Raw genomic sequence first — 27673 nt, 5'->3', positions numbered from 1 at the left:
TTGAAGGTAATATCTGCCTATAAAACCGGGCCGAGGGGTTAACTCATTTGACAATGAATTCAGTTAAAATCCTCAAAGAGTCAAATCTTAGTCGGTCATTATGGGACATGGTCCTGGTATTCATAGTCCAGTTTTCAGTTCATTTTCAATCAGATAAGTTTGGGTTGACGTCGTGACCACACACATGTGTAGCCTTACTGATTAAAAATGTAAGAATTATGATTAAGTATCGGATGTGTGAGGGCAGTGGGTGCAGGCAGCAGATTGATACTTCAGGGCATCCACAATTAAACATACCTCATAATCGCGTAGAGCCTGTTCATACATTATACGCAGTGTCACTGCTTTCTCACTGCGGAACTGCTGATTCTTGGCGATCTACAAGTATGATATACATCGACTAAGCACAATGCAAACATAATAAGCACGGTATCCACTCAGAACATAGTAAAGTTTTAAATCTTAGGTAGAGAGTTCAGGTAACCAAATATCCATAGAAGCGATAACTATAAAAACCTCATTTTCTTATGAGAAATAACAGTCGTTGATCATGAAATGTTTCTGTTATAGTCAAGTTTTGTTCGTAAAAGGATATTTCAATGAGAGAAATATCTACTGTACTCACGTCAACTGGCTGTGGTCCGGTGATTTTATTTTTCTCGCCAGCGGACGGTTTCTGATTCGGCGATGGAGGGACCTCGAGATCTTTAGTTTCTTTGCTCGGCGTGCCTGGCGGTCGGCCTAACAGCGTCAACGCCACATATGAGCCAGCTGTAATTAGAAGTTCGGAAACGATCGTAAGTTAAAAATTGAATTGAAATCCAGCTACATACCTGCAAACAATGTGTACAATATTCGATACGATCTGATGCAAATGTTCTGGCAAAAAATACAGGGGCTGGTTTCAAAGACTAGTATTAACTTTAACCCACAAATGAAAATGATTTACGTTAGCCCCGCGATTAAAGTTAAGACAAGTCCATAAAACCAGCCCCCGATTTCTAGTGCAAACTCTATACCAAAATCCTTGCCGTAATCCCGAAAAATTTGGAACCGAGAAATCCTACTCATACAGCCCCTATACACAGGGTTTAAGAGAAATTGCGAGAATTTAAATGAATATAGCCGACTAAATCAACATTACCCGAACAATGCAATACTAGTATTTGATCGAGAGATTTCGCAATCAGGTCAATAAGAAGAATACTGGAATTTCTTTTATTTGGTTACATATCCAAATATCTAATTGTCCCCAGTCTGAACGTGCTAATTTCAATAAGAACCTGAAATTCTGTACTGAACATTTCATGAAAGGAAAGCAAACAATCCTGGGCTATATTCTTTTATGTGCGCACATATTGCAATTTCAAACCTTGTCCAACAAGGCCAGTCAGTTTTCAAGTAACAAATTTTTTCAACGAGAAATAACCTTGGAACGTGTTTCAATGTAAAAAGTCAATTTTTACCACTACAAATACGAACATAATTTCGATGAAATATAAACAAAAGTTGCTTTCAGGCATTTCACATAATTTTTTATTTGGTTACTTCAAAATTATGCCTTTGTGCAATGACAACCCGGGTGAGCATTATTTCAACATCTAGAACCCACATCTCAACTATATCTGCACTTCGATTTCCGATTTCTAAATCAAACCCCGTTTCGCTCATGGCAGGTGTGGTGGGTTTGTGAGGAACACCAAATGAAAACAAACCAAAGGAAATCTACCAATCGAATAAATAACAGGGTCAATTCCTATTCTAACATAAAAAAGCCCGCATTGCAATTAAATAAGGTTTTTCAGAGGCAGATCCTAGGGTTGGGTGCAGGGGGTGCATAACCCCTCCTAAAAAAAATTGCCTTGAAATTTTATGGGAAAATGAAAAATATCAATCTTATTCCCTGTATTTCCAAAAATAAGTTAATGTTTTCCGATGAACTTTTTTCAGGGTGCCCTGTTAATCATATGATGTTCCTTATTTTGGGATGCACTCCACCCTGAATCAGACCCTAGATGCGCCCCTGTTTCACCCCTCTGCAGCCACTCCCCATTGTAAACTGTAGACATTGATACCTGGCAGTAACGAGTGACTTCAATGCACACAGCGGAAAAGCTTGAAGATTATCGTTATAAATATCCCAGGGTTGTTTCTGCGGCGACGGTCGCTTAACGTCGAAATTCGCGGAAATCGAATAAAGCTAAAGTGAATATCAACAACACCGAGCGAGCGAGCGCCGCGACTTCGACGTTGCCGCCGATATTCTGCAGTCATTTGTAACGGTCGTTCGTTTCCACGGAAATTATGTTTGAAATACTGATTACTTCCGAGAAAATGACGCATTCCGTGAGGACAAATAATATTTAGATTCTGAATTTTCCTTGAACCGCACGGCAGCGTGGGGCCACCATCCCAGTTTGAATTTATCGTATTGCCAATTCTATATTTCCTAACTAAATTAAGCAACGTTTATTAGAAATATCTAGAAATCACCTGGGCCCGGTTTAATAGACCGGTATTCCCTCTATCCTTGGGGCTAACTAAATTGAAAATGAACTAAATTAACCTTTGGCTTAAAGGTAATATCGGTCTATAAAACCAGGCCCTGGGTTTTCCTTGCTTTTTCTATGTGATGACATAAAATTTCCTGAGTGAATCCGAAAAATTTCTAGCTTTGAAATGTTACAAAATCCATTCGTTCATCATTGAATGACGCACTTATTAAGAAACACGCAGTCAATAGCATTATCCAAATTCCATGAGTTGGTAAGATTTGTCAAATTCCCTGAAAATTCCCTGATATTTTCTAGATTTTTCCAAATCCCTGAGTTGTCTATGTATTCCAGGTCCGTGGCCACCTTTAAAGACTTCTAAAGCACACCTGCCAGCCATGTCTTGCGATATTAATCTCTCAACGAGGAAGATAAAAGGGATAGAAATTCTTAAACGCAGTGTGCCTTCTAGAGTGCTGCCTAATAATCAATACAATACCAGATAACTTCAAATTGCTTTGACAAAATTTATGGCCGTTTTATAAATGCAAGACTGGTATCCCGTAAATATGATATCCGGGTGAGGCTGCAAATATCAATACAGAGAATAGGGAATACAAAAAAACAACAGATCAGAAAGAAAGTGATCTATCGACGACTCAGCAGCAGACGGTGAAACAATTGCCGGCAGACGGTGAAACAATTGCCGGCAATCAAACGCGGTGAACGCAAAGAAAACATGATTGGCGTTTATTTCAAAACAGCCTGCAGTGAAAAAATAATTGATTTGATTTGAATTCAAAGGGCGAAATCGTTACACTTCTACAAATAGTGGAGTGGTAAATGTAGCAAACGTCAAGAAAATACACACAACAGGTGAAGTGCTTTAGAACTAATCCACTACTTTGTCGAAACAGAATGAGTCCCACTAAATTGATGAAAACATTAGAAATTGTTCCGTTACACCTTTGAATGCTTAGACATACTAATAATGCTTGAGGCTTATCTTGTGTCAAAAATTGAGGCTTCAGCGCCAAACTATTCTGTGAGAGTTGCATAATCAGCTTATGCCCTAGTTGTCTCCTATTTCTTAATGAAGTTATCATTTACCTTCGCCGAGTTTCAACGTGAGATCCGAATTATGCCGACGTTTGCTTCGTCTCCTTCGTATCATCTTCGTTCCGTTTAGCGGTAAACAATTTTTTTACGGAAACGCGTCGAGTCGCATTCGGGTTTCAGTTTAAGATACCTGAGGCTTTAACCGATAGCAGCAGGATTCCTTACGTCCCGCCGCTGTTGACTTTTATCGCGTAAAATCCCTAAGAACCGGGTATCGGCAGTTATTCACGACGCAATGGCGACGAAAATACGGATACAATTCCAGGATGGCGGCGAATTAAACATATTCGATGTTAATCCCATCATTTCATGTCATTTCATACGTTACTGTATAAATCAGAAAGCATTGGGCAAAAGCGAATTAATCGCGGCACAATAGACAAACAGCGGCCACTACGACGACGACGATGCGCAGTTATCAATGAAAACGAGCGCAAACTTAAACGGCTTCAATTCTTCGCAGCCGACAATTTCATCGTTCCGTGATGTGTTGAGTTGCGTCGTCCATCGTTGCAGTACACACACGACACACGTAACTATCCAATTAGCCGATCAATAGTAACGATTTCACTGACTGCGTCGTTGTTCACCGCCGCAGATGCACCAGCAGCGACGACAAACACCGGCGCAAGCTCTCACACCAACGGTCTTAGATCAGATCACCTGACGGGCTCATTCGACGAAATCTGGCGTATATTACTACATGAATACATGAATGAGCCGCCGCCGCTGCTGTGGCTGCCGCACCTACCGACGACGACCACGCACGGGTGGTGACAATCTCGGCTACGACTACGAAAACGGGCGCCGATCGAACCGCGCGATGCGGTGTCCTCCGGTAATCGGAGCAAACCTTAAGACGCGCTGAAGATGATGAATGACGTATTTCGGTAGAATATCATCGGCGTTGATTGTAAGCGAGTACGCGTGAATTTGTAGAAATGAAGATCTACGGGAGCCAGAAATCGAATCAACATTATACACGTTGCACAGACTATGCTATTAGAATACCACGAGGACTTATCCTATGAAAACCGAGAGATATGAAATCTGATGGCTTTCACTCGCTTGCTCGCACTCGCTCGTGGCCAATAAGCGGTATTTGAACTTCAAACAGTCAGTACGACGCGAGATGATTGTACTCGAGGAAGGTGCGTACATCCGAAGCACTTTACGCAGTCGTGGTTACGCTACGTGCATTCACGTCGCTGAAATGCGCGACGCAAGAGCGCGCGACTTCGAGTGACGATGATCTAGTGGTGGATCAATATTAACACACGATATTAGACACCATATTTCAGCAGTTTCTCAATAACCACTTTCTGATTTACGATATTCTCGCTCTCAATCGGCCCTACGTAGCCAAAGCCGGATAAGTCGATTTCTATCTTCACCGAAAAATGGCCATTTACCATATATGGAATGCAAATCGCCGAACTAGTCTCGAAATTGGCCAGTTTTTTTCATCCAGGTTGAATGAATCATTGCCTGAAAAAAGCCGTGGACTGTGCATCCATATTCAGACTACGGATAAGACAACTGAATACAGTCCTCGCGATGTTGATCGAGGGGTGAACATAAAACAGCGTCACGCGACGATTTTCATCACCAACACAGTAATATCACCACGTCCCTAAACGCTAATCACCGTAATACACGGCTGATGGGCGTATGTTCTTTCACTTTTACCACGTTTTCTATGTAATTTCGGACTGTTCATTGTCGGTAGCTGTATATAGCATTTCCTATGTTGGTACTTATTAGTCGCTTACAAATTGAAAACTACGTTCAAGTCAATCGACATTTCGAATTCTCTTCACGACGAATCAGATTTGCCCGCGACCAATCAGATTTGCCTTTGAATATAATAATAATAATAATAATTGACATTTATATAGCGCATGTATCCAAACTAGAGTCTTGTTCAAATGCGCTCCAAACTTGGTATTATTATCCCCAGTCTATAACTCTATTCCATGTATCAGTCATCTCTCCCTGGGGAGAGGTAACATCCGAGCAGCTGCTAGGCGCTCAGGAGTCATCTATCAGACCAGGTACCCATTTACTCCTGGGTGGAGAAAGGCAATGAGGATAAGTGTCTTGCCCGAGGACACTACAGCAATGTACGGGGTTCGAACCCACGACCTGGCTTCCTAGAGCCGAACGCACTAACCGCTCGGCCAAACCGCTCCAATAGAATATGATGTCTTGTATTCAGTATATATTTTGTGCACGTGTACGCGTATTCCGCCGTGTATGAAATTCGACGACGATGAAGTAACCGGATGAAACGTGTCTGGAAATCTATAAAGCATTGTTTTTAAAAAGCGGAGCATTCTAAAAGCGTCGATATGGCAACAACTTGATTGGTTTGATAACCGCGCCGGCTGGCTGGATGATACAAGGCGCATGTATTGAGGGTATAGAATAAGATAATATAAATATAGGATAACCTCATCTAATAGATAGATATATCGCTTGCGTAATGTTTCATATGAATCGAAAAGCAACATTGGAAATTAGGCAAAGTGTAGCGGTCAGACTGTTTCAAGGTAAAATAGTCAGCAGTTTTCTCGAATGCAAAACGGGTTCCCGGCATTTTTCTAAATCAATGATTCAGCCATGAAATAAGAAAATGTATATCACAAGCACTTTTGGCCCATGCCAAATTAGGCCTGGAACAACTGTTCACAAAGGTGCCAAATGGGCATGTGTCTGTTTGGCCAGGGCCAAATTATTACGAGCATGTGAACGCGCTTTCTAATTAGACATGGGCCAATTTTGACTCTGGCCGCATCCATGCCAATTTGGCCTGTGCCAAATCTCCATGTGACCGTTGCTATGTTTACATAACAAAGCCATAGTCCATCTTCATCATTGGCCATAATAAACAACCTCGTGCAACAAGGGAAAACAGTTTGGAAACGCGCCAAGTATGACTGCATTAAGTCCTGCGATAACCGGTAACATACTCTTTCCTGATCAACTGAAAATATCCAATTACAGTTCGATAGTCGAGATTTGACGCTTGGGTGGAGACTAACGATATCGATAGGCTTATCATTTATTGATCGCGCGTGCTCCTTCATTCATTCGATTTACTGCCTTGGCCGGTTTTGGTTAACCAGCGCGTTATGTACCGCAATATCATTCAGCTAAATTCCGATGAGAAAAACTCCGGTTCACTCCCATTTTTCAGAGTAACGAACTTTGTTCAATCTACGGATGATCTCGAGATGGTCGCTCGCAGGTTCAATATAGCCTATTCTCATCAATCTGAATAATCATGAATAAGCAACCAAAATGAATGCTTCGAAGAAATTCATCCGTTCATGGGAACGTGTACGTACAGGAGAAACCTCTCCGGGTTCCACTTCCGCGAGTAAACAGCGCGTTAATTGAATTACACCTAAATCAAATATGGACAAACAGCACTAAATATTCATTCGTCGCAAAAAAGCGGCAGGAAAACCGTCTGAATCCCGATCAATTTCGGTCGTCATTCTAAAATCAAACGCTGTTCGAAACTGTTTTGATTTCAGCGTTCGTACGAACGAACAGGTTGAAATATTGACAAACTGGATTTCAAATCTAAACAGCAACGAGCGCTTTATCAATTTCAGAGAGTGTTCAATCGATGCATTAATCTACAAATGTAAATCTAATCGCCCGTGGAGTACGGAGTACGCGAAGAATGACAGGCCGATACCGGCGCTGAAAGAGAACCCTGCTTCACTTCAACGCGACGACAAATTTCATAAAACTAAGCGAACATCGTTCTGTCATCAGGCACGTGATCCCAATTTTTCTTTTTATTGTTGACTTCATTTCAGATCAGCTTTTTTAACAACTGATCGCAATTTCAAGGCCCCGACCTTCAGTTAAAGATGCTAAAATCAACCATTCAACTACCTTTTATTCGATGAGGATTGTTGAAAAGGGGGCTATTAGCCTGTATAAACCTTACCCCACTACGTGTATAATGATGTACAGGTGTTGTATACCGGTTATGATACAGTTTGACTGATGCTGACACGGCTGATGTTCGAAGCGAAACAGCCGAGCAAGAATGCCGGATTAACAGTGTATCTAAACCATGCGCTCTACGGAGCAAAAGCAAGAATTCCAACTCATTCTGCTTACAACAGCTGATAACCATACCTGTAATCCATTCCTATACGTACAAGCTACCTACTACGTACACTTCCGTGTATTCATCAGCAAATTCTAGGTATTTTCAAAACGCGAGTCCATCCTTACCCAACTTACAGATCTACTTCTAGAGCCAACCCAATTTCTTAGCATCTTTGATGAAAAGTTAAAAAACGGCATAAAAATCAATGCCAAAACAAAACCAAGAACCTTAACAGCAATGATGGCACCTTCTATGACCTCATCAAATTTACCGGATGTTTGGTTCTTTGAAAATCAGGCTAATCACGCTTAACGGGTTGGTGGTTATCACAGCGATATCTACAGGCACCATCATTTCTGGAAAAGTCCATACCTCCAGATCTCAATGACGATCTCAAGGAATCGATTAAAAGTAAATACGAACTTTTTGGCAACGCGAACCACTTAAAGAAAAGAATACGCATACCGACCAAACTTAACAAGAAAGGCTGGTTAGAACCACTCGTTATTTGAGTTGATCGACCACACTACGATGAAAACTTATCATCCATAAAAATCAAGCAAGGTGGCCGCTTTGATTTGATGTGTTTTCCGTGACTATTCCCTGACATGCACATTGTATGCCATGACTTCATCTGATCTGCTAAGAATCCAAACAAGACATATATGACGGAAACTGTTTGATTTTACGCTCAATGTAGCAATCTCAACAAATTTCTACGACTTTTCCCTGATTTGTAGCAATTTCACGAAATTCCCCGACTATTCCCTGATTTCCAAAGTAAGCGGCCACCCTGTCGAGGTCTTCGAAAAGTAGAAAAGAGTCGTAGCGCATTATAGTAGTATAATTGGAATACTTACAAAGTTTTCTCATGACTTCGCGCGCCGAATGCGTCGTCAGGCTATTTCCGCGGCTCGGTTTCGACGATGAACTCGGCGATGACGAACCCGAATTTGATGACGGAAAACTATGACCGCGATTGTGTTTCGAGCCCGGGGACGACGTCGACGTTTTCGACGCGGCCGCCATTTTCGGGCTCGCCGTACCCGCCGTATTCGTTCTCATGACGACGACGATGACAACAAATGAGATATGTAGCGATAAAATTCCTCCGGATCCAGCGGAAAATTTCAATCCGCTGTTAAATTCGACTTAAAGCCTGCCATGATCCGTATTCCGTATCAGATAAAACTAAATCAACCGATTGTATGTATTTTAACACAGCTTTCAACTACATCACATGTACATGTACTACTGTATCAGCGATCAAAGATCGGAGAAATCTATATAAAAACTATAACACAGCTTTCAACTACATTACATATACACGGTGTTACTGTATCAGAGATCGGAGAAATCTATATAAAACTATTTTCGCGATAAATCCATTCGCGGCCAAATTGAGACGATTTCAAACCATCGAAAAAGGTTACTTTTCGATTTAACGCCGACACTAATCTGCGGGTAAACAAAATTCCGCCACGGACTATGACGCAAAAGACTATACTTGTTGTCTGGTGAATCTATATACGCCGGTAACAAAACACCTGTAAAAGCGTTGTTGTTGATGGTGAAGATACTTCGTTTTTTACGCTAATACACCAACACACTTATATATACATCGTGTACTAAACGCTCGGCAGTACGGACGGTATACGTGGGAAAATATTCCTATATTCTTTTAAAGCTGCGCGCAGGGAGTTCTTCGATCTAGAAAACAATATCGAAAAGAGATTGCGCTGCGTGTAGCATAACGGAATCTTCTGTCACCAAGATCGCACTTCAGGATCAGGATACCGTATTACGATACTCCACAGCCTAAGTAAAAGTTTATAAGAAAAACGTTTTTGTCTTCGTGTGAACACGTTCTTGTTTTTCTCCAGACAACTTTCGCGACTCGTAGTCAGGATGTAGCGATCGCGCGTTTCCTTCGCACAATACAAGTAATCAACACGAGTGCAGCGTTCGTAGCTATCATTTCCGGTGAAATATATCATACGCGTCTACGCTTTTAAAAAAACTTGATGTCGCGCGCTATAACCGAATACCTCGATTTAACTCCAACAGTATAAGAATCCAGTGAACTTTCAAACTGTTTTGAGGTACTACGAATGCAACTTCGATAAATTTGTATCGTTAAGAACCTTTTTCTGGACGAAATGTGTTCATTTACCACGGTGTGAATATCCTAACCCGTCCGCAATTTCAAAACTTATCAGAAATTTTGCGCGAATCGTTCCGGACTATTTTCAGCATTTGTGCAATACGCATGAAACAATAACTAACTTCACTAGTTTACTCCGTACAGTATATAGTGCTCATGCAGAGAGAGCCACGTTAAACAAGATGAAAACCTTGACGGAAAGGAAGTTATTTCTAGTATCGCTGAACATCGATGATGATGATGATGATGATAAATGTGAAACGTTTGCAGTTGATACGCTTCTGCTAGTTCGGTCAAATTACCGAAACGAGAACTTATTCACGTTTAAACCTGCGAGCCCTCCTTGACAAATCCACTTTACTGGACTAGCGACTTATTCGGACGAAGGAACACAAGCGAGAGGTAACAGATATTCCAAAAAATTTTGCAATTCTCCTTCGACGTCTTCGTTGATGTGTAGACCTGATAGCGATCTGAATTTTTTATATTCTGTTATGACAGCAACCAGCGCCGATATCAATCGTATTATTTTCAGGTATTCTAACCTCTGGCTAAAGTGTCTGGTCAACTCGGTAAATCCCAAAATGGGTTAACGAAAAATCGACAGAATTTTCGCAGCGGACTTATCAAACTGCGTCATCATCATCATCGAAGTCAGTCGAAGTACGGGGAATAAGCGCGTTGAATTAACTGCGTGAACAGCACTTGAACTTTGATGTAGCACCACCCGTTAATAGTACAGAATAATACTACCTAAACCAGTATAATCTTAATTGACATAGCTGATGAACTAAAACCCAGGGAACGATTACTGATTACTTTGTGTGTGCCTTTTGATAACGGTTAGCCTACGAGAACCGAGAGAGGTTACCTAGATGACCTCATTCAGTTCACAGAACATAAGACACTCAATTATGATATCCAGAGTGAGGTGCTGACTTTTTTGCGCTCTCGCCCGATCCAACGAATTATAATATTATCAACTTAGCACTTTTTCTTCTGAGGTACATTAGGGTAACTGTTGAAAACTTTTAGGATGGTACTTTCTCAGTCACAATACTCAATAGTTAAATCATCCTACTAACATGCACTATCAAGTCAACTAACTTATTTACCGATCGCTTCCTCATCAAACTCCCAATATGACTCTGCAGCTAGCGTTATACACCACAAGATGCCCGGAATAAAAAGACGCCGACACTTCCCAACTTGAAAACTTCCGAATGATGATACGAAACGATATGTTCAGGCATTCCACGCGCGCACGAGCCACAACCAGGTACGGCGATGAAATCTACATTAACCCGATTCCTGTCATCGAAAACTTGTTCGATAATGGCCGTGATATATTCCAACTACTACACCTAGACCCTCCCCGAGAACAACGCGATAAATCTTTCCAGGCACTATCAATCTACATCTGTATCCGTAATGTATGGAAGCAGAATATTCCTTCCGATAACTCGGCAACACGTTATCATCGTAACATCGGCAGCAGTGCTTAGGTAACTTTCAAAATCCTTTAGGTCGACGGTGCGATGCCAAGTACGAATTTGGCAAACTCCAAACGCGGAAGAACGATAGAATCACTCGACAATCACTCTTCGCTGACGAAACATACGCCAACAAACAGTTATATGAATTCAAAATTCCCAAGTTTTTCCCATGTATTTCATGGGTGATTTTTCAATTTTCCCAAATGCAAATGAACACATATCGTCGTTCAACAGTCAACATTTTAGCGGCGACTGGTTGATAAAGGTGATTTTCAAGGGAAACTGCTGAAGAAAGTTACCCTTGGCAAATGCAATATGTGAAATGTAATGAATTTCCCAAATATTTCCCTGATATGAGGAAAATATTTCAAATTCCCAAATATTTCCAAACCGGGAATAATTATTTCAAAATTCCCAAGTTTTTCCCAATTTCCCTGTTCTGTGGGAACCATGTTTACAGTAATATCATAGAATCCATGATATCCTGATTTAGAATTTGTATAAGGAAGTTACGACTAACGACTATTGCAGCTTCGATCATCACATCATCGATCTCCAGCTTTCAGACTAATACACCCCTCTTGCGTACCCACCACTGCTTTATTTCAGCCAAGAGCTTAAATCCGGGATATGTTAACACGAAAAACTGAATTATAGCGTCGTCTCTGATTCCCGTTAAACTCAAGCGCACGACGACGGACGTTCTGACGAGAGCGGAAACATAAAAATTCACCTCGCTGGAATTCTGATCGGATATAGGGAAAAAGACTACCGCAAACCGCGGTGAACCGTAAAAATCATCTACACAGTGCCACAACCATCCTATCAAGACGAAAGCGTCAATGATTTGGCCTTTGGTATTTATTTTTCTTGCCGAATGGAGAATTCCTTCTAGAATGAGTACATTAACTGTTTCTATTGTTTCTATAGAGCATATACTTAAATATCAGCTATCATCTTTTACTCATTTGTCTATCTTGTATGTACGCGCAGGCGGTGTACGTACGCAGTTTTCCTGACATTTCGAACACTGTCTCCTGACTCACGCAACTATATTCATCGAAAATACGAGAACACAAAACATCGGTAAAATGCGATCAAACCGAGAAGGTGAGCCGCGCAGTTGTACCTGTCAGTAAAAAAACATACCAGGTTAAGGAGTCAGTAGTCAGTGGGAGGAGGAGACTAGGCGGCGGTCATAACCACTCATCGCAGTTAAAACCTAGCCATTTTGATGGCTATGCCCTCTTTGATCGCACGCTTCTGGAAGACGGAATATTTTTCTCAAGAGAAGATTTCAACTGTCACAGAGGAGGAGGAATTGGCAGAAACTTTTGAACCCAGTCACGGATCAAGGGGGATGTCTATTTTGAGGTCCTTTAAAATTTCCATGCTCAAATATTCAGGGCTGAATATTTTCTGAAGATCGAAATTACGATTGAACAATCAAAATCATGATTGAACAACTGAAAAAAATAGCAAAATTCTAGCTGTAATTAGCTGTTTTACCAATTCTAGAAGATCGAAAACATCATTGTGCATGTGAACGATGAAATTCCAGCAAAACTTAGAAAAAGGCCCTAAATTTCCGGAGTGGACAACCCCCCTTGCTTTTGACCCTGGATCCGCCCCAGCGAACGATAGAATATAGAAAGAAGTAGATAATTCCTATTCAAGATGAATAGGTAGAAGTTGGTATCAAGGTTATTATGTGCATATCTAGGAATGCTTAGGGAACTACGGTAAAATAGAACTCTAGGAGTTACCAAAGCGAAAGGAAATTACCTAACCAACAGATGGTTAACGCAAAAAACAATTCGACTCATCTCGCATGAAAAGGAGCTAGAGAATGGCGAAACACACATACACGAGATACCAGAAAATCTATCAGCCTAGAGCAAATAAATAGATAGCATTCTAGAGCCATGATTTTCCTATAGAAGAAATGAACACGCAATCTAAAGCCGGGCGTAGGTCGACCTTGCGACGCGAACGCGTTGCGTCACAAGTGGCCGCGCAAGTCGGTTGCGACGCGATTATCAGCGATTGTGTGCGACAGGTTGCTCCCAGTCGCAAGAGCGCGTAGATCGGTTGCGATGGTCGCGTCGCGTCGCAGAAAGTAGAACATGTGCGACTCATTGCGTAGGTAGTTGCGTAGGGGCAGTCGCAAGGTAGCGTAGGTTGGTTGGTCGTTGCGACGCGATCGTCGCTGGCGGCCGCAGTGAGTCGCGTCGCAGTGAGTTGCAAGCCGTCGCAAGGCCGACCTACGCCCGGCTTACACGTATATTGCACTTTCAGTTTGCCTATGACAAGAAATTCGGAAAAAATCCATCCAGTCTACTAATGTAGACAGATTCATTGATAATTCAAAACAATTTTAACCACAATCGATGCTCCATTCACGACACGGGTCGGCCGGATGATCGACGACAACGCAGGCGGCGATTTTCACACGGAGCCGCCCGATGAAAAAAACCAGTTCCACGAAATGTCCTGATCCATCGAGTGAAAGTCACATTCGTAAAGACTATTAGTATTACGATAATTGGTATACGTGCTGTTGTGAAGTATATGCTGTTGCTATGGTTATGAAAATAGTCGAGAGAAAGAGGCACCAGAGAGGAAAGCTAGAGCCACTTGTTGACTAACTGATGAACAAAATTACAGGCCATACTGCAGCAGTAATGGGGCCCAAAGAGCCAACCAGTAATTGATACCTGGCTTACGTTTCCGCTGCCACTCTTTGACAAAAAATATCATGACAGTGAAAATGCAGTGACGATAAGTCGTCTCATAATAACTTGTCCGAATTCTTGACTTGTCAGGCTTTTTTATCCTTTTTTACTTTGGTTAAAAAAATTTTGACAACACCCCCACTGTTATAGGTCTACATGCCAAAACTTGATGGGGAGTGAATAGTGTCGGTCGATATTCGAGGTTCCTCTTTCCCGATTGGGGTAGGAAGCCCAGAGAAGTTCCACTGATCAAGAAATGCAGCTGCCCCACAAACCATTATTTGATGAACAGATCCATCTGCCTAAACCGTACAAGGGCCATTGCATCTCTCTAGAGTAAAGAAAACTGTGAAGAGAATACTGTTTACTAGATTGAGCACTAGGCTGAGGCTCTAATTATGCCTATAACTCATTTGAATGTGACTACCAGCACATCAAACATATCAACATGCATATCTTTCATCCGCATCCACATTATTCAGTGCTGCCATCTAATAATAATTTCATGAACTACGAAATATCGTGAAAGGCAACTGTTCAGAGAATTTAGTTCTTATCATGTCCAACAACATTCTGCCTAAAAGGGCCCAGTTTCCCGAAGCTAGTTAAACAAACTTCAATTCTTGAGTTCAATGAATGAGGTTGTGATTACCAAATAATCGTGAATTTGTTTTGCGAAACTGGTCCCAGGTATTAGCATTTCCATGTTTTCTTTGAAAATAGTGTTAATTGAGAATGAATTAGAAACAAGTCTGAAACACATGCAGCAGATAGAAACGCTACTCTGTAACTGGATAGCACAATTTCTATGAACCATCTAGCAGACACTGTTGGCTGATAGAACATTGACACCTTTCTGAGATATTCTCAGAAGAAATACTTTCGGGTTGAATCCTAGGTCTTGCAATATCATCTCCTACCATAGAGCTCCGGGATACAGCTGTAGTTGTGAGGTTTCTAATTAATCCGCTGTTAGAATTATGGCATTATCTTCGAGCGAGCTGTTGACTGATTTCGCGCAGAAAAAAGTCACCTTCAAATATCGAGTCAAGTCAAATATCTTTTGTTAAAACAGTATCAGCGTACATATAGCATTATATGTACTTACATCTACATGCCTATATTAACTACTGTTGCACATGCTCTTCGTGCGATGTTTTGTTCCATTATTCCGTTAATAATCAGTTAATCTACCTTTATTTTGCATTAATTTGTTCATAAGGATTTTGCCTTCAGAACTAAACAATTTTACCCAAAGTTGTTTTTTTTCTCATTAATCAGCGATAGTTTATTACCCGGTATATGCACACGTAGTGCTGAAAAATGGAGAGGTTGCTGTGACGTCATTACCTATTCAATAGCATAACAAAACACAGTAGGTGGCACCACGGGCCGTGGAAGCTGTTTTCAGCATCACGCGAGTGTATTCTCATTAAACTATTGCTGATAAATGAAAATGAAAACAAGTGTATGTGAATTCTTTGTTTATTCTGAATTCAAAATCCTCACTAAACACAATGATGCATAACATACACAGACCAACTGAATATTCACAAAATTATGGATCAAAACATCGCATGGCGAGCATGTGTGACAGAAGTGTAAGCTTGTCTAAGCTCAAACCAAAAGGTTCATAAGTCCTGGCACCACAAGAAAAAGCACAAGGAGAAACAAAATGGCAAAATGACCAACTGCACCTGATGGGCAATTGACTCCCAATCTATAGATAAGTTCACAATGGCACGCAAAAGGGATTTTACACTTACATTTGATTAGCCGGACCACTTCTTTGTGATTTGAACCAGCAACTAACGTCCCATTCACCTAGAAAAAGATCATCACAAATTCATATAGGCTACATAGATTAGAAGAAAGATTTCAGATGAAAATGTTCAACTTGATTCTGAAAATACGAAAATGGACACGATGTACTTACCTTCAATATCTTATCACCTTCTCGTACACCGGAACGGTGGGCAGCACCATCTAAAACAGAATATAAAACAGTAATGATGAGTTTGATAATCACAAAAATCTCTCTTTTTCTTCAATAATTATGTATCCTTTTAGATCTAAAGCCTCTAGTGCTAAACATGAACAAAATAAAGCTTAACAATGCTTGAATCAAATGTCTTAGTAACTGTTTCTACTAGTTTTTAAACTCCCTTAATTGTTACTTTGATGAAAGGTTTCATAATGCTGTTTCAACGTTTTCAGACTAAATGATCAGCTTGCCATTATCAATAACAAAATGCCTAAGTTATAATCAAATTTAAAGGTATGCTTAGTTTAATGTCATCCAAAACGTACTTTCTTTCACAGATTCCACAAAGACTGGGTTTTCCCCACTGACAGTCAAACCATATCCACGTTCATCACGTTGCAACACGACACATCTCTGTATAAGTCCTAAAAATCAGAGTAGCATTTGCAATAAATGTAAATATATATTTCAATGGTATTCATACTACGCGATGTGCACTGATGTAGTAGAATGAAGTACAAATACGTCATATACCATATCATTTAGAAAAACCCACAATATCAATTAGAACAACTGTAATTGGTTGTTTTTCTTATCCATCCACACATCTTCAGAGTTAATTTGAAAATAGATTATTTTCACTATTTTGATTCAAATGATTAAACATTTTCAAATAAACTCTGAAGACGGGTGGAAGGATTCCACCCGAAATGTGAGAACTCACAAAAACAATTGATATTGTGGGTTTCTCTCAATGATATTCATCAAGATTAATTATCAATTAACCCATTAGCACTCAAGCCGCCCGTATCTGTCCTGCCTATTACTCCTCAAGCCGCCCGAATCCGCCCCGGTACTTTTTTCATGCAGCATATGGAAAACGATTATAGTGGGATTCGAACCCAATAGCTTATGATAAACTACACACCTATGTCCTCGAAATACCAAACAGAAATCAACATCCTCCTATTTCAATTTCTCGAGTATTTCGAGTTTGAACATGACACATCTGAGCGCTTCAAATCCACTTCAAATCCAAGTAAGTTTGGATGAATTTCGGGGGGCCAAAAGGACATGATTTTGGTGGCCCACCTCATCAAACTTATATCATATGAAAGCCTCGGCTATTTACTACAAAATAACACTAACTTGTCGTGCATGGAAATAAACAGCAAACGAGCTATTCGGTATCGTGATGAACTTGGATTTCATCTTGAATTTTCTGAGGAGTAATTGACACTACATAGTGCAATTCCTGAGTGCTAATGGGTTAAGGTGTCCATTTATACGCTATGAATTGAACGTAACAAGGTTTGAAAAATACGCTTGCTAGGAAGGGATATTTCTTGTGTTTTCTAAAAAAGATTCCAGATGTTTGCACTACACGATGCAATTTTCTACATTTCAAGTTTGATTGATCAGCGAGATTGCAACTGTCAGACGATGTAACACTTTCATGAATGAAGTTCGAGGGAAAAACCGCAAAATTTAGAGATTCGATCGACAAATCACACACTCTTAGAATGTCGAGATTTTTTTCAAATGTTTCTTTTTTTACTACAAGAAATTCTGACACAAATTCGATACATGATCTACTTTCCAAAAACCCGAACATTTAGGATGTGCATTACCCTAAACAGCGGCAGGGATTGAGGGGCTATGTGTTTGCATGGTTTACCCTTATACAGTGGCTGGGATCGAGGGCCTGGGTGCTTGCGTGGATTACCCTTATACAGTGTCTGGGATCGAGGGACTGGGTGCTTGCATGGATTATCCTTATGTGAATTGTCTGGGATCGAGGGGCTGGGTGCTTGCATGGATTACCTTTATACAGTGGCTGGGATCAAGGGACTGGGTGGGTGTTTGTGTGGATTACCTTTATACAGTGTCTGGGATCGAGGGACTGGGTGCTTGCGTGGATTATCCTTATACAGTGGCTGGGATCGAGAGACTGGGTGCTTGCATGGATTGCCTTTATACAGTGGCTGGGATCGAGGGACTGGGTGCTTGCGTGGATTACCCTTATGTAAACTGTCTGGGATCAAGGGTCTAGGTGCTTGCATGGATTACCCTTGTACAGTGGCAGGGATAGAGGGACTGGGTGTTTGTGTGGATTAACGGTGGCTCCACCGAGGGATTGTATATTGGTTAGAAAACTGTGCATGGCCAAATTACTCATTTTTCATAATGTAATTTCGAGCAGGGCACTATCCCATTATATACCGGATATGAACCATAACTTAAAACAGAGTCCAAAATCGATTCTTTTTACCTTGTAAATTATTGAGATCGGCAAACTGCTTTTCGTCTTTATCTTTATCTTTTTTCGGCGAAGTTGAATCTGTATCTTTACTCAATGATCCTAACCTGAAACAGATAACAGTAACATACGTAATGAGATATTTGGCGCAGAAAAAAATGCACAGGTACATCACGGACCAATCCATAGTGGTCAATGCACAGGCACGTCACGGTCCGATCCAGACGGTCACTTTTTCCCTGATTATTCCCTGACAAGTTGTTTTCCCATCTACTAAGAATCCAATCACAGTCAAATAGGTAATACATAGACATAGACGAAAAACTTTTTGACTTTACGCCCGATCTAGCAATCTCATCTAATTTCCCAGACTTTTAGCCTTTTTACATTCCCTGATTTCCAAATAAGTGACATCCTGTTTGCATGGATGAAGACAGAAGGTAAATTGTGAAGAAAAGACTCTAATAACTGGTGTAAAGGAAAAATTGTGTACGCTTACTTTCTAGGTTTAGAGAGACTGGAGATAGCTAAGGCTATATGTCAGGGACATTTACATTAAATCAATTAATAATTCATGTGTTGCGATTACTCATTTATCAAAGATACGCAGGCAAATTTAATACTACGATTAGAACGTCTAGAATTAAAATGTCATGATATTTGTGCAGAAATTCACTAGTACAATGATAGTTCTTTCGTCCATTTTTTAAATCTGGTGCAGATGGGCTATTTTCTTGCTTAAAAATCGCAGCTCATCTGCCGGTTCATGCAACTGCAGCTGATCTCATACAATACAATAGCCGACATCACACAAGCATTTTTGGCCCGTGCCGAATTAGGCCCGGAACAACTGTTCACACAGGTGCCAAATGTGCCCGTGCCTGTTTGGTCCGGGTCAAAATTTAGCGAGGGTCAAATAATCGCATGTGAATTGCTACTGGTTCCGGAAATGACTCACTTCGCGTTGTTTAAAGGCTGGTTTTAACGAGCGGTTTCCAGCTAGCTTTTTCCAGCTGCCGCAGGAAACCGCTCATGAAAACACCGAAAAATTGGCCCCGAGCTGGAAAACGCGGTAGCTGGAAAAAGCTACTGCAAAATTTTTCAGCTGGAAATTGCTGGCTGGAAACCGCTCTTAAAAATGCTTCCCGCAGTGGTTTCCAGCTCTGCCACCAAAAACGCTCATGAAAACGGCCAAACTGCTGAAGCGGTTTCCGACTACCAGCGGCAATTTCCAGCTATTGCATGCAATAGCTTTTTTTGTCCAGCGGCTGGAAACCGCTCCTAAAAACGCGTGCCACTGGTATTGAAATTCGGTTGTCCGGGTGACCATGCACATTCGTGCTTGTTGTTGCTCGGGGCGTTTTCACGTAGCTGGAAAAAGCTGGCAGGAATCAGCTACGTGAAAATCAGCCTTAAGCATTGTTTAGTATGAGTGAGTGGTTCACGTGCATGGACAGGCTCTCTAATTAGACACGGGCCTAATTTGACCCGGGCTTGATCCGTGCCAATTTGGCTCGTGCCAAATAGTCTCCATGTGACTACAAATATCAAACACGCCCAATATTATGCTAGTTGCATGAACGTGCAAACATTATTTGCAGGTTTCTTCATGGTCTATAAATTGCCTCCTGATTGGTAGTTGCGCTGCAATCAGCATCGGCAGTCAGCCGTCTGCGCCAGGCTTTTATGTTGTTTCCTGTATTTTTTCTCAACAGTTTTCAGACAAAAACAAAGCACATTTTGCGGGACAGTTGCTCGGAAGCATTCGAACCATTGTTGTACGCGAGAATGTCTGTAGGCCGCCTCCACTCACTGGGCTGAGATTGATGTTTTACCTTACAGCTGTGCAATCAAATACGAATCCATCTGCCAAAAAACCACCCTCTCCTTCGATCAAAATACAGCATTCTCCCGATGATTTATACCTCGATATAAACAGACCGTTTTTTGACGGTAAATCTCTTGAATATAATAATGTATGCTTGTGCACAATTTTTGTTGATAAACGAGACATTTCCTCATGAAAAAAATCCGCTTATCTTCCCGTTTGGACAGCGCTCCGAGTAGGTCGAACCGTCACGGCAAAAAATGGATTGCAGCGATCTAAAACGCGCTCTGCGGACAAGAATTTACGAGTTAACCGTACTAAGTTATTTATGACTCTGTGGAATGTCTAAGTATAAGTAACTATAATTCATCGTTTGCAGGGAATGAAGAAGAAACCAAGGCCGATATTAGGAACGATTTGACCTCGCGCCTCTCTCTACGGTATTAGCGATTGAACCGGAGAATACAAGGAGAATACAATGCGCATGTATTAGCAACATCGTAAAACTGGCGGTCAGTGATGAAAAACGATATCGACTCTCTTGAAAGGGAAAGTGGTCGGAAAGGTAACCAGAAAGTAAGTCGATACCGTATTACCTTTCGAAGGGAAAAGTGGTCGGAAAGGTAACCAGAAAGTAAGTCGATACCGGTATTACCTTTCGAACGCAAGTTCACTAGTTAGCGGAAAGACAGAAATATTCCGAGAAACGTGACGTCTCTCGTCGCGAAAATTCGATCGATTCTATACTTTTTGCATGGCTACGATTATTAAAAATACTGTTTCAACCAGAAGCCTTCAGTAAACAGCGACGATGATAACGTTTTCAGACTCAAGATACAGATGATTGAGTACGTGCCAGCTCAGACTTTCTGCATTTACCACCGTTTAATATAATCTTTACACAAAGTCGACGAAACATAAAAATCAAGAGACAAACAATTTTTCATTATTAATCCGATATGTTGCCATCAAATAATCGAAATAAAAGGCGTAAATCGGTGCATTGGTTTAAAAACATGAATAAAAGCACTCGATAACTTAAGCCGTGTATAATCAGACAAGCGTATTTGGCCCGGAACATCTGTTCATACGGGTGCCAAATTTGGCCCGACCAAAAACGTCGGACCAAGCCTGGGCCAAATTTCAACACGGACAAATGATTGCATTTAAATTTCATCTGGTTCCGGAAATGACCCGATTCGCTTTGTTTGAGCATTGTTTAGTATCCAGGAAGAAAGCCACTAAATATTTGGATGGATATATGAAAGCTGTGGGTACTGGAGTGTGTAATGGGTATTGTAGTGTGATCTGTGTGCATTTGTGGCCAGCACACAGATCACATTGTTCAATGGGGTTTGATCCAGGACTCGCAAGATTTTCAACAACACGGTAGTAACGTGTAATAAACGATGACTTGAATTGCATGACTACCTACCACCCCTCATTATTGTTGGAAAACTAAACGTTCCGCACTGACTAAAAATTAGTAATAATAATTAATAACATTTTAGAAATGGCCAGAATTTTAACTTAGGTTCTATCTCATTTTTATTTTACAATTGCGATTGGTATAATTTTTTTTTTAACGGCTGTTAAGGCTTCATGTTTCGTCTGCAATTCACTGCAAATAGTTACGCAACTACGCACATTTCAGTGTCTTTGGCAGCTATACACTCAATCGGCACCGTTCGTGACTAGCTTCACTGCGGAATTATCATTAATTAACATCGCCATATCACATCATCAACTTATATTGTGCCTTAAAACCCTAACAGCCGAAATAATTGAAATGCACACACGATTTCTATCATTGAAAATTGAGAGAGTGGCCGTGTTTGTGTTCTGCTGCTTCGCGTAAATCTCGCGGGGTGGCGCCACCGCGCGGAGTGGGGCCGATACGTCGAGTGAGTGGTTTGCGTGTGAATGCACTCTCTAATAAAGCACGCACCACATTTCGGGCCTGATCCGTGCCGATTTGGCCCGGGCCTAATCGTCAACAACTTATAATCAATAATCAAATACAGCTTATTTGGAAGCTTCGTTCATATTCAATCGAGTATGCTCCGTTTCATGGATTATCGGATTTTTTTTCTAGATTTCTTTTTTTACTTCATACGAAGAGCTTTGAACTGTAAGAGGAACTCGGCAACAACTCAAAGAGCACCTGTAATGCGTTTGCATGTAGTTGTGTGGTTGAATGCTCTCTGATTCAAGGTTAAACCACATCTCAACATGGGCCGCGGAGTGTACAACTGAGGTAGGTGGCCACATGGGAAGACAACATGCAACAAAATGTTTCATCTCTACGCACTTCACCCTCTATGTTTTAACCTAGACAAACATAGCCATATATCAGAACTAGATGCCAAAGACATTGTAGAAAATCCCAATGGATTCATTACCCTTAGTATAAATCCAGCACCTCAGCCAGACATTTGATTATTTTTCAGCATTCCTTTAATTTTGTTCGAAGTAAGGATCCAGTTGCTCAAAAGTTGGTTAAACCTAACCAGTGGATAGTTGCCATAGTGACAATTAGAAGTCCATTGTTACTTTGGTATTTATTCACCGGTTATCTTTAACCACCCTTTGAGCAACTGGCCCCAGGATGTTAAGAAAACGTAAACATGATAAAGTATCTAAGGTTTCGGGGGGGGGGGGGGGTGGCTGGACACAGTTAGATATACTACCTGCATAAAGGAACCCTGCCTAAAATTCTATATACTTTTTAAGGCTTCAAACTCTTATCAGATTTTGATGGTATACGGTCTAACATATTCACGTCCATGACATTCACATCGAGTAGGAGGAAGTTTAATGTCACCGTTGTTGCGACCGTCAATGTGGTTATTCATCAATCTGACACCAAACCACAGACGAATCTCTAGAGAGCAACGACGTATTTCAGATCGCCAGACGCTGTGTAAACAATGCTTTCAGATTTGAGAAATATGACTTTCGAACTATGAAACGAATCGTCGGATTCAGTAGATTCATCAGTTTAATTAAAATCTATTCCCAAGTACGTACCTGGACTCAGATGTGAAGTCCTTACTTGCAAAAAGTGATCTCGAATCTGAAGCCTGGTGTTTGACCCTTTCAGTGTGTCTACTGGTACACTAAAGCCGTGTGTATATACCTATTCAACACACTGGGTGGAATTTTTCAAAATTTTCAAATAATCTCCAACAAATGGTATTATTTAGTCAGCACTGAAAGGGCTTTTCAAACAGCTGGATGACAAAATTAGTCTTAAAATGGTAATCTTTGGTCTAAAAAGTGCATGGTGCCCAGGGGATGTCCGGAGCATCTAATTGCGCTCATCTATTTCTAATATATGGCCTAAGTAGCCGGTGTTGTAGAAAATGAGTAGAAATAAAGCATTTTGATGCAGATCGTCTTCCCAGCATTTGGCATTCTCTTTTGGAGAAAACGGAAAGCATCCAACAACACACCCAATATTTAGCAGCGTAATCCGGTATGATCCAAATGGCCTCTACATAACAGCGGTCATTATGGTCCAAACAATAGCATTTACTACGATGAGCACTAGCCAGGCAGCTTAGGTGCATACCATTATTTAAGAATAACGTGGACGTTCCGGACAAAAGGGCCAAATTTTTTTACATGCTTCCGATGGGCCAAGCTTCAATTTTTTATAGGAGCCATGACCGGAAACGACATATTGGCGGCCATTTTGGATTTTCAAGATGGCTGCCATGCTTAAACGTATATCTCCAATATCTCGGCTTCCAATCACTCTAGACCCTCAATTTTGGTGTCTAACATTACATTTCGCTGATCAGACCTAATAGCTTCAAACCAACCTAGCACAGGATATGTATTCGACATTAGAGGTACTAGCTCGTTTTTAGGGACCGTACAAAAAACTAAGCATAATTCTACGCATCAAAGGTCTTACTTACTATGTACTAAGTATAACACGAGACAGTATGCCAAAACAAGCAGCAATGCACAAAATTTCTGTGTATATAAACAAAGTTTTCTGTTTTAAGTAAAGTCATTCACTATAGCGAATATCTCGGATGAGAAGAAGACATAACAAAAAACGATATGTATTATGTACTGCCTGCGGGCGAGAGCATCGCCGAGGAAATAAGGCTAAAGCAACAGTAGGAAATTCTCTCATTCGCTCATCGGAATTTAAGAAGTTTGTACCCAAATCTACCGACAGTTCGCACGCCGAAACATTCTCATAAGTTCATCATGTTTTCCATGATGTAGATGATTAGAACGAAAAGACTCCAGTGGCGAATTCTTTCTCTTCGGCGCGAGTAGTTTTTCGAACAAGCTTTCCGATAATTTACACCGAACGTAAGCAGCATACGTCGTCGTAAGACACCCGAGGAATTAACGCAATCTTAAACGGATTTCATCTCGGTCGAGAGAGTTGCTGCACCTGATTATATCGCGCAGCGACGAAGTGGAGTCGAAAAATATCGCACGAACTCTCCCCCCTGACGCTGTACGACCGTCTAACTGTAAGCCATTGACAAGCTATTAACGATAACGACTTCTGCATTACAGGACGAACGCAAACACGACAATTCGAATAAATACAGTTTCAGAAAAGGGAGTTAGCTTAAAATTGCGGCGACATCGCACAGCTGTTTAAGCCGACTTATGCCGCCGACCCTTGAGCGGGGCGCAGGTCGACCTGCGAAGCAGCGTTTTTGTCCCTGACAATCGTAGACGTCCCCGCAACTGGAAACAAATGTGTCACTGCTAGTTGCTTGAATCAGCTGGTTCTAAATGTACAGCGTCATTCATTGTTAAATGTTGAAATCATGGCATAGCCGGAAGATCAAGCGAAATTTTGGCATTATCTTCTATTGTACGCATCTCAATACATTTCAAAGCAAGCATCAGCATTGATAGAATACTGACTTTGGTAGGGGTAGCTGATTTACAGAGAGGTGGATGTAGAAATCGATGGCCACCCCTCTAAAACCTATTGTGGAGAATGCTGATGTAGTTGCCAATCGCAGGGCCCCTGAAGATCCTTTCAATGATTTCCCAGTTGGAGACAGTTAATTCAATTCCAGTCGTTAATGATAGACCTAAGCCAGCCATGTTGAAGTTGAGACATTACTGGGTAATCGGTAATGGATTGTTACAGCAGGAAGAAGAAAATGATGAAAAGTTTTGTTCGACGGAATTTTTCAACTTAATTTCCAATGTAAATCCAAATTGTTTTAACAGAGAACTAACTATCTGCGAGAAAATGAAATCATTCTCAGAAAATTGAGAATATAACAAGCCAAAGGCGAAAATGGTTCTCGGGCTCGGGCTAGAAACTGGAACTCTGAAATTCCAATGCATTAGTTCCCATTGCATTTTGGATATGAAGATAACTTTTGAAATTTCAACCCCGTTCGTCAGTTATGATGTCATCTTCATCAAGGTCATGTCACTGAAGAACAAAGTTCTTACTGCCTAGTTCTGCCACTAGGTGGTGCACTGGACCCATTCTTTGCACCACCCAACTAGACCCCCATACTAACATTGTACCCAGTTTCATCAAGATCGATCCACTATTAACGAAGCTAAATAGCTGAAAGACAGACACGCAGATAAACAAACACAAGCCAGACAGACATTATGGCAATAAGGATCTCACGGAAGCCCGAGAACCAATAAACACGCGGCATTTCTTCGAATTAGCGATCAGAGATGATGGATACAAACCTTGAAGAAGCCGAACGGAAATCGTCGCCCGACGAATCGGACAAAGCGCCCTCGATTTCGTCGATGTCGAAGAAAACGTCGTCGTCGCCGACTATATTCCCGACGACATCGACGTCGTCGAAAACATCGATCAATCGACGGTCACTCGTATCCTCCTCGTCGTTCATGTTCTCATCATCTTCATCGTCGTCCCGTTTCAGTATGTGCGCCTCATCGTCGCCGAAATAGTGCTGCAACAAAATCCAACCGAGCATCGCACACATCGGCGCCGCTTTATCGTAACGCGCACGCGCGCTTTTTACTTTTTCATACGACCCTCTCACGAAAAACTAGGTCAAATCCGTGTCAAGGTCAGAAGCGAATCGATCGGTTCTGAAGTGTTGTGGCGATTATCGAACCGGGCTGCCTTACCACCCGCGATTTTGCAGTTAAAACGAATGCGCCGAATGCGTTCACGCTTAAATCCGATCAACCGATACGAAATGCTTCCACCAATTTCAAGGTCACGTGAGCTGTAAGGTCGAGCTCGTTTAAAATACGTCGAGAACCCGACCGCGTAACGTTGACACAGGTTAACCTGATTACGACGGTTGACAGTCGATATATGAGAACCTTACAGCAAAACGGTTGTTGTACAGTTTTGTGAAATATTCCAAACCGGACGCGCGAAGATGAAATATTCCTAAAAATAAACTTCGAAATGTTCACCGCGCCAATAAACGCACCGCTACCACCGCTGCTCTCGCGGGTTCACTATTCTCTTGTCAAGCAAACACTCCTTCCATCTCGTCACGGTGTATCCCCCGTATATTGACAATCATCTCACTTGTATTGCGCAAAGTGATAAATAAAACGTGGGCGGCAAATCGAAAGGAAGAAGCTATTCCTACGAATGACGAATACACAAACCGTCTAATTACCGAAAAAGAACGACGAATACACAAACTGTCTAATAACCGAAAAAAATCCGGGCGACGACGGATTCAAACGTTATACATACCGACATCGTTTCTGAACGTAGAACCCAAAATCCTACACACAATTCGTTCGTACAGCAATCGACTACAACATCTGATCCGAAAAGAATACATACATCATAAATCGTGTATGTCAAAAAATTCACTCGTTCCAACTCGACATCGCCATTAACACGCAACGCTTATCGTTATTTAAAGAGCGAAGAGCGAATAACCACTTGTTCGCACGGAGTGACAGCGGCGAAAGAACAATCAGCGCTGTAAGACGACGACTCACTGTCCAATAAATCCGTGCATCTCTCGCGATGATGAATGTGAACGTCGTCAGTTATTATCAGCCTGCAGCGAGTAGACACATGTAAACGAATAGATGTATTTTCTATTACTCGTAATAGACGTAATAATCTGCGATGCGATCGGTCTTACACCAGCAGTAGAGCTTGCGACGACTGGGGTTGCTGTGTCATTCTCATCGCGAACTCTTCTAGGTGTAAGAACGATCAGCAAGGCAGCAGCAGATAGAAACGTCCCACTAGAAACCCAGAGATACATGACCGATGGATCCCGGCAACTCTAAAGGCCGAGGTTAGTATATACATTGGTACGCATAGACCAATCGGTTGGCACACATGGATATAGTTCCACAGTTGCGAGTAAGAGTTAACTCTTGAGTTAAAATCTGTTCATTTTCAATGATTAAACACTGAGTCAGATCTTAACTCTCTCAACTGTGGAACTCGAACATGGTGTTTTACTAGTTAAACCACAAAAAGA

The 27673-nt window shown here is 41.3% G+C and overlaps 1 protein-coding gene across 1 annotated transcript in view; it reads right to left on the bottom strand.

Annotated features, from left to right (window-relative positions):
* Positions 1-26176, bottom strand: part of LOC141907713 (rho guanine nucleotide exchange factor 11-like) — a 73475-nt gene extending 47299 nt beyond the window's left edge. Inside the window, exons 1-7 of the mRNA XM_074797451.1 lie at positions 25923-26176; positions 18398-18492; positions 16452-16550; positions 16078-16127; positions 15908-15965; positions 626-771; positions 298-378 (exon numbers count right to left, since the gene is read on the bottom strand). Of these exons, the coding sequence (XP_074653552.1) occupies positions 298-378; positions 626-771; positions 15908-15965; positions 16078-16127; positions 16452-16550; positions 18398-18492; positions 25923-26176 (783 nt within the window). The remainder of the gene's footprint in view (positions 1-297; positions 379-625; positions 772-15907; positions 15966-16077; positions 16128-16451; positions 16551-18397; positions 18493-25922) is intronic.
* Positions 26177-27673: the final 1497 nt, after the last annotated feature.

Source organism: Tubulanus polymorphus, chromosome 6 (genome assembly GCF_964204645.1).
Source record: "Tubulanus polymorphus chromosome 6, tnTubPoly1.2, whole genome shotgun sequence".
Taxonomy (NCBI): Eukaryota; Metazoa; Nemertea; class Palaeonemertea; order Tubulaniformes; family Tubulanidae; genus Tubulanus; species Tubulanus polymorphus.
Note: the sequence above shows the minus strand (reverse complement) of the source record. Positions and strands in the feature narration are given on the sequence as shown.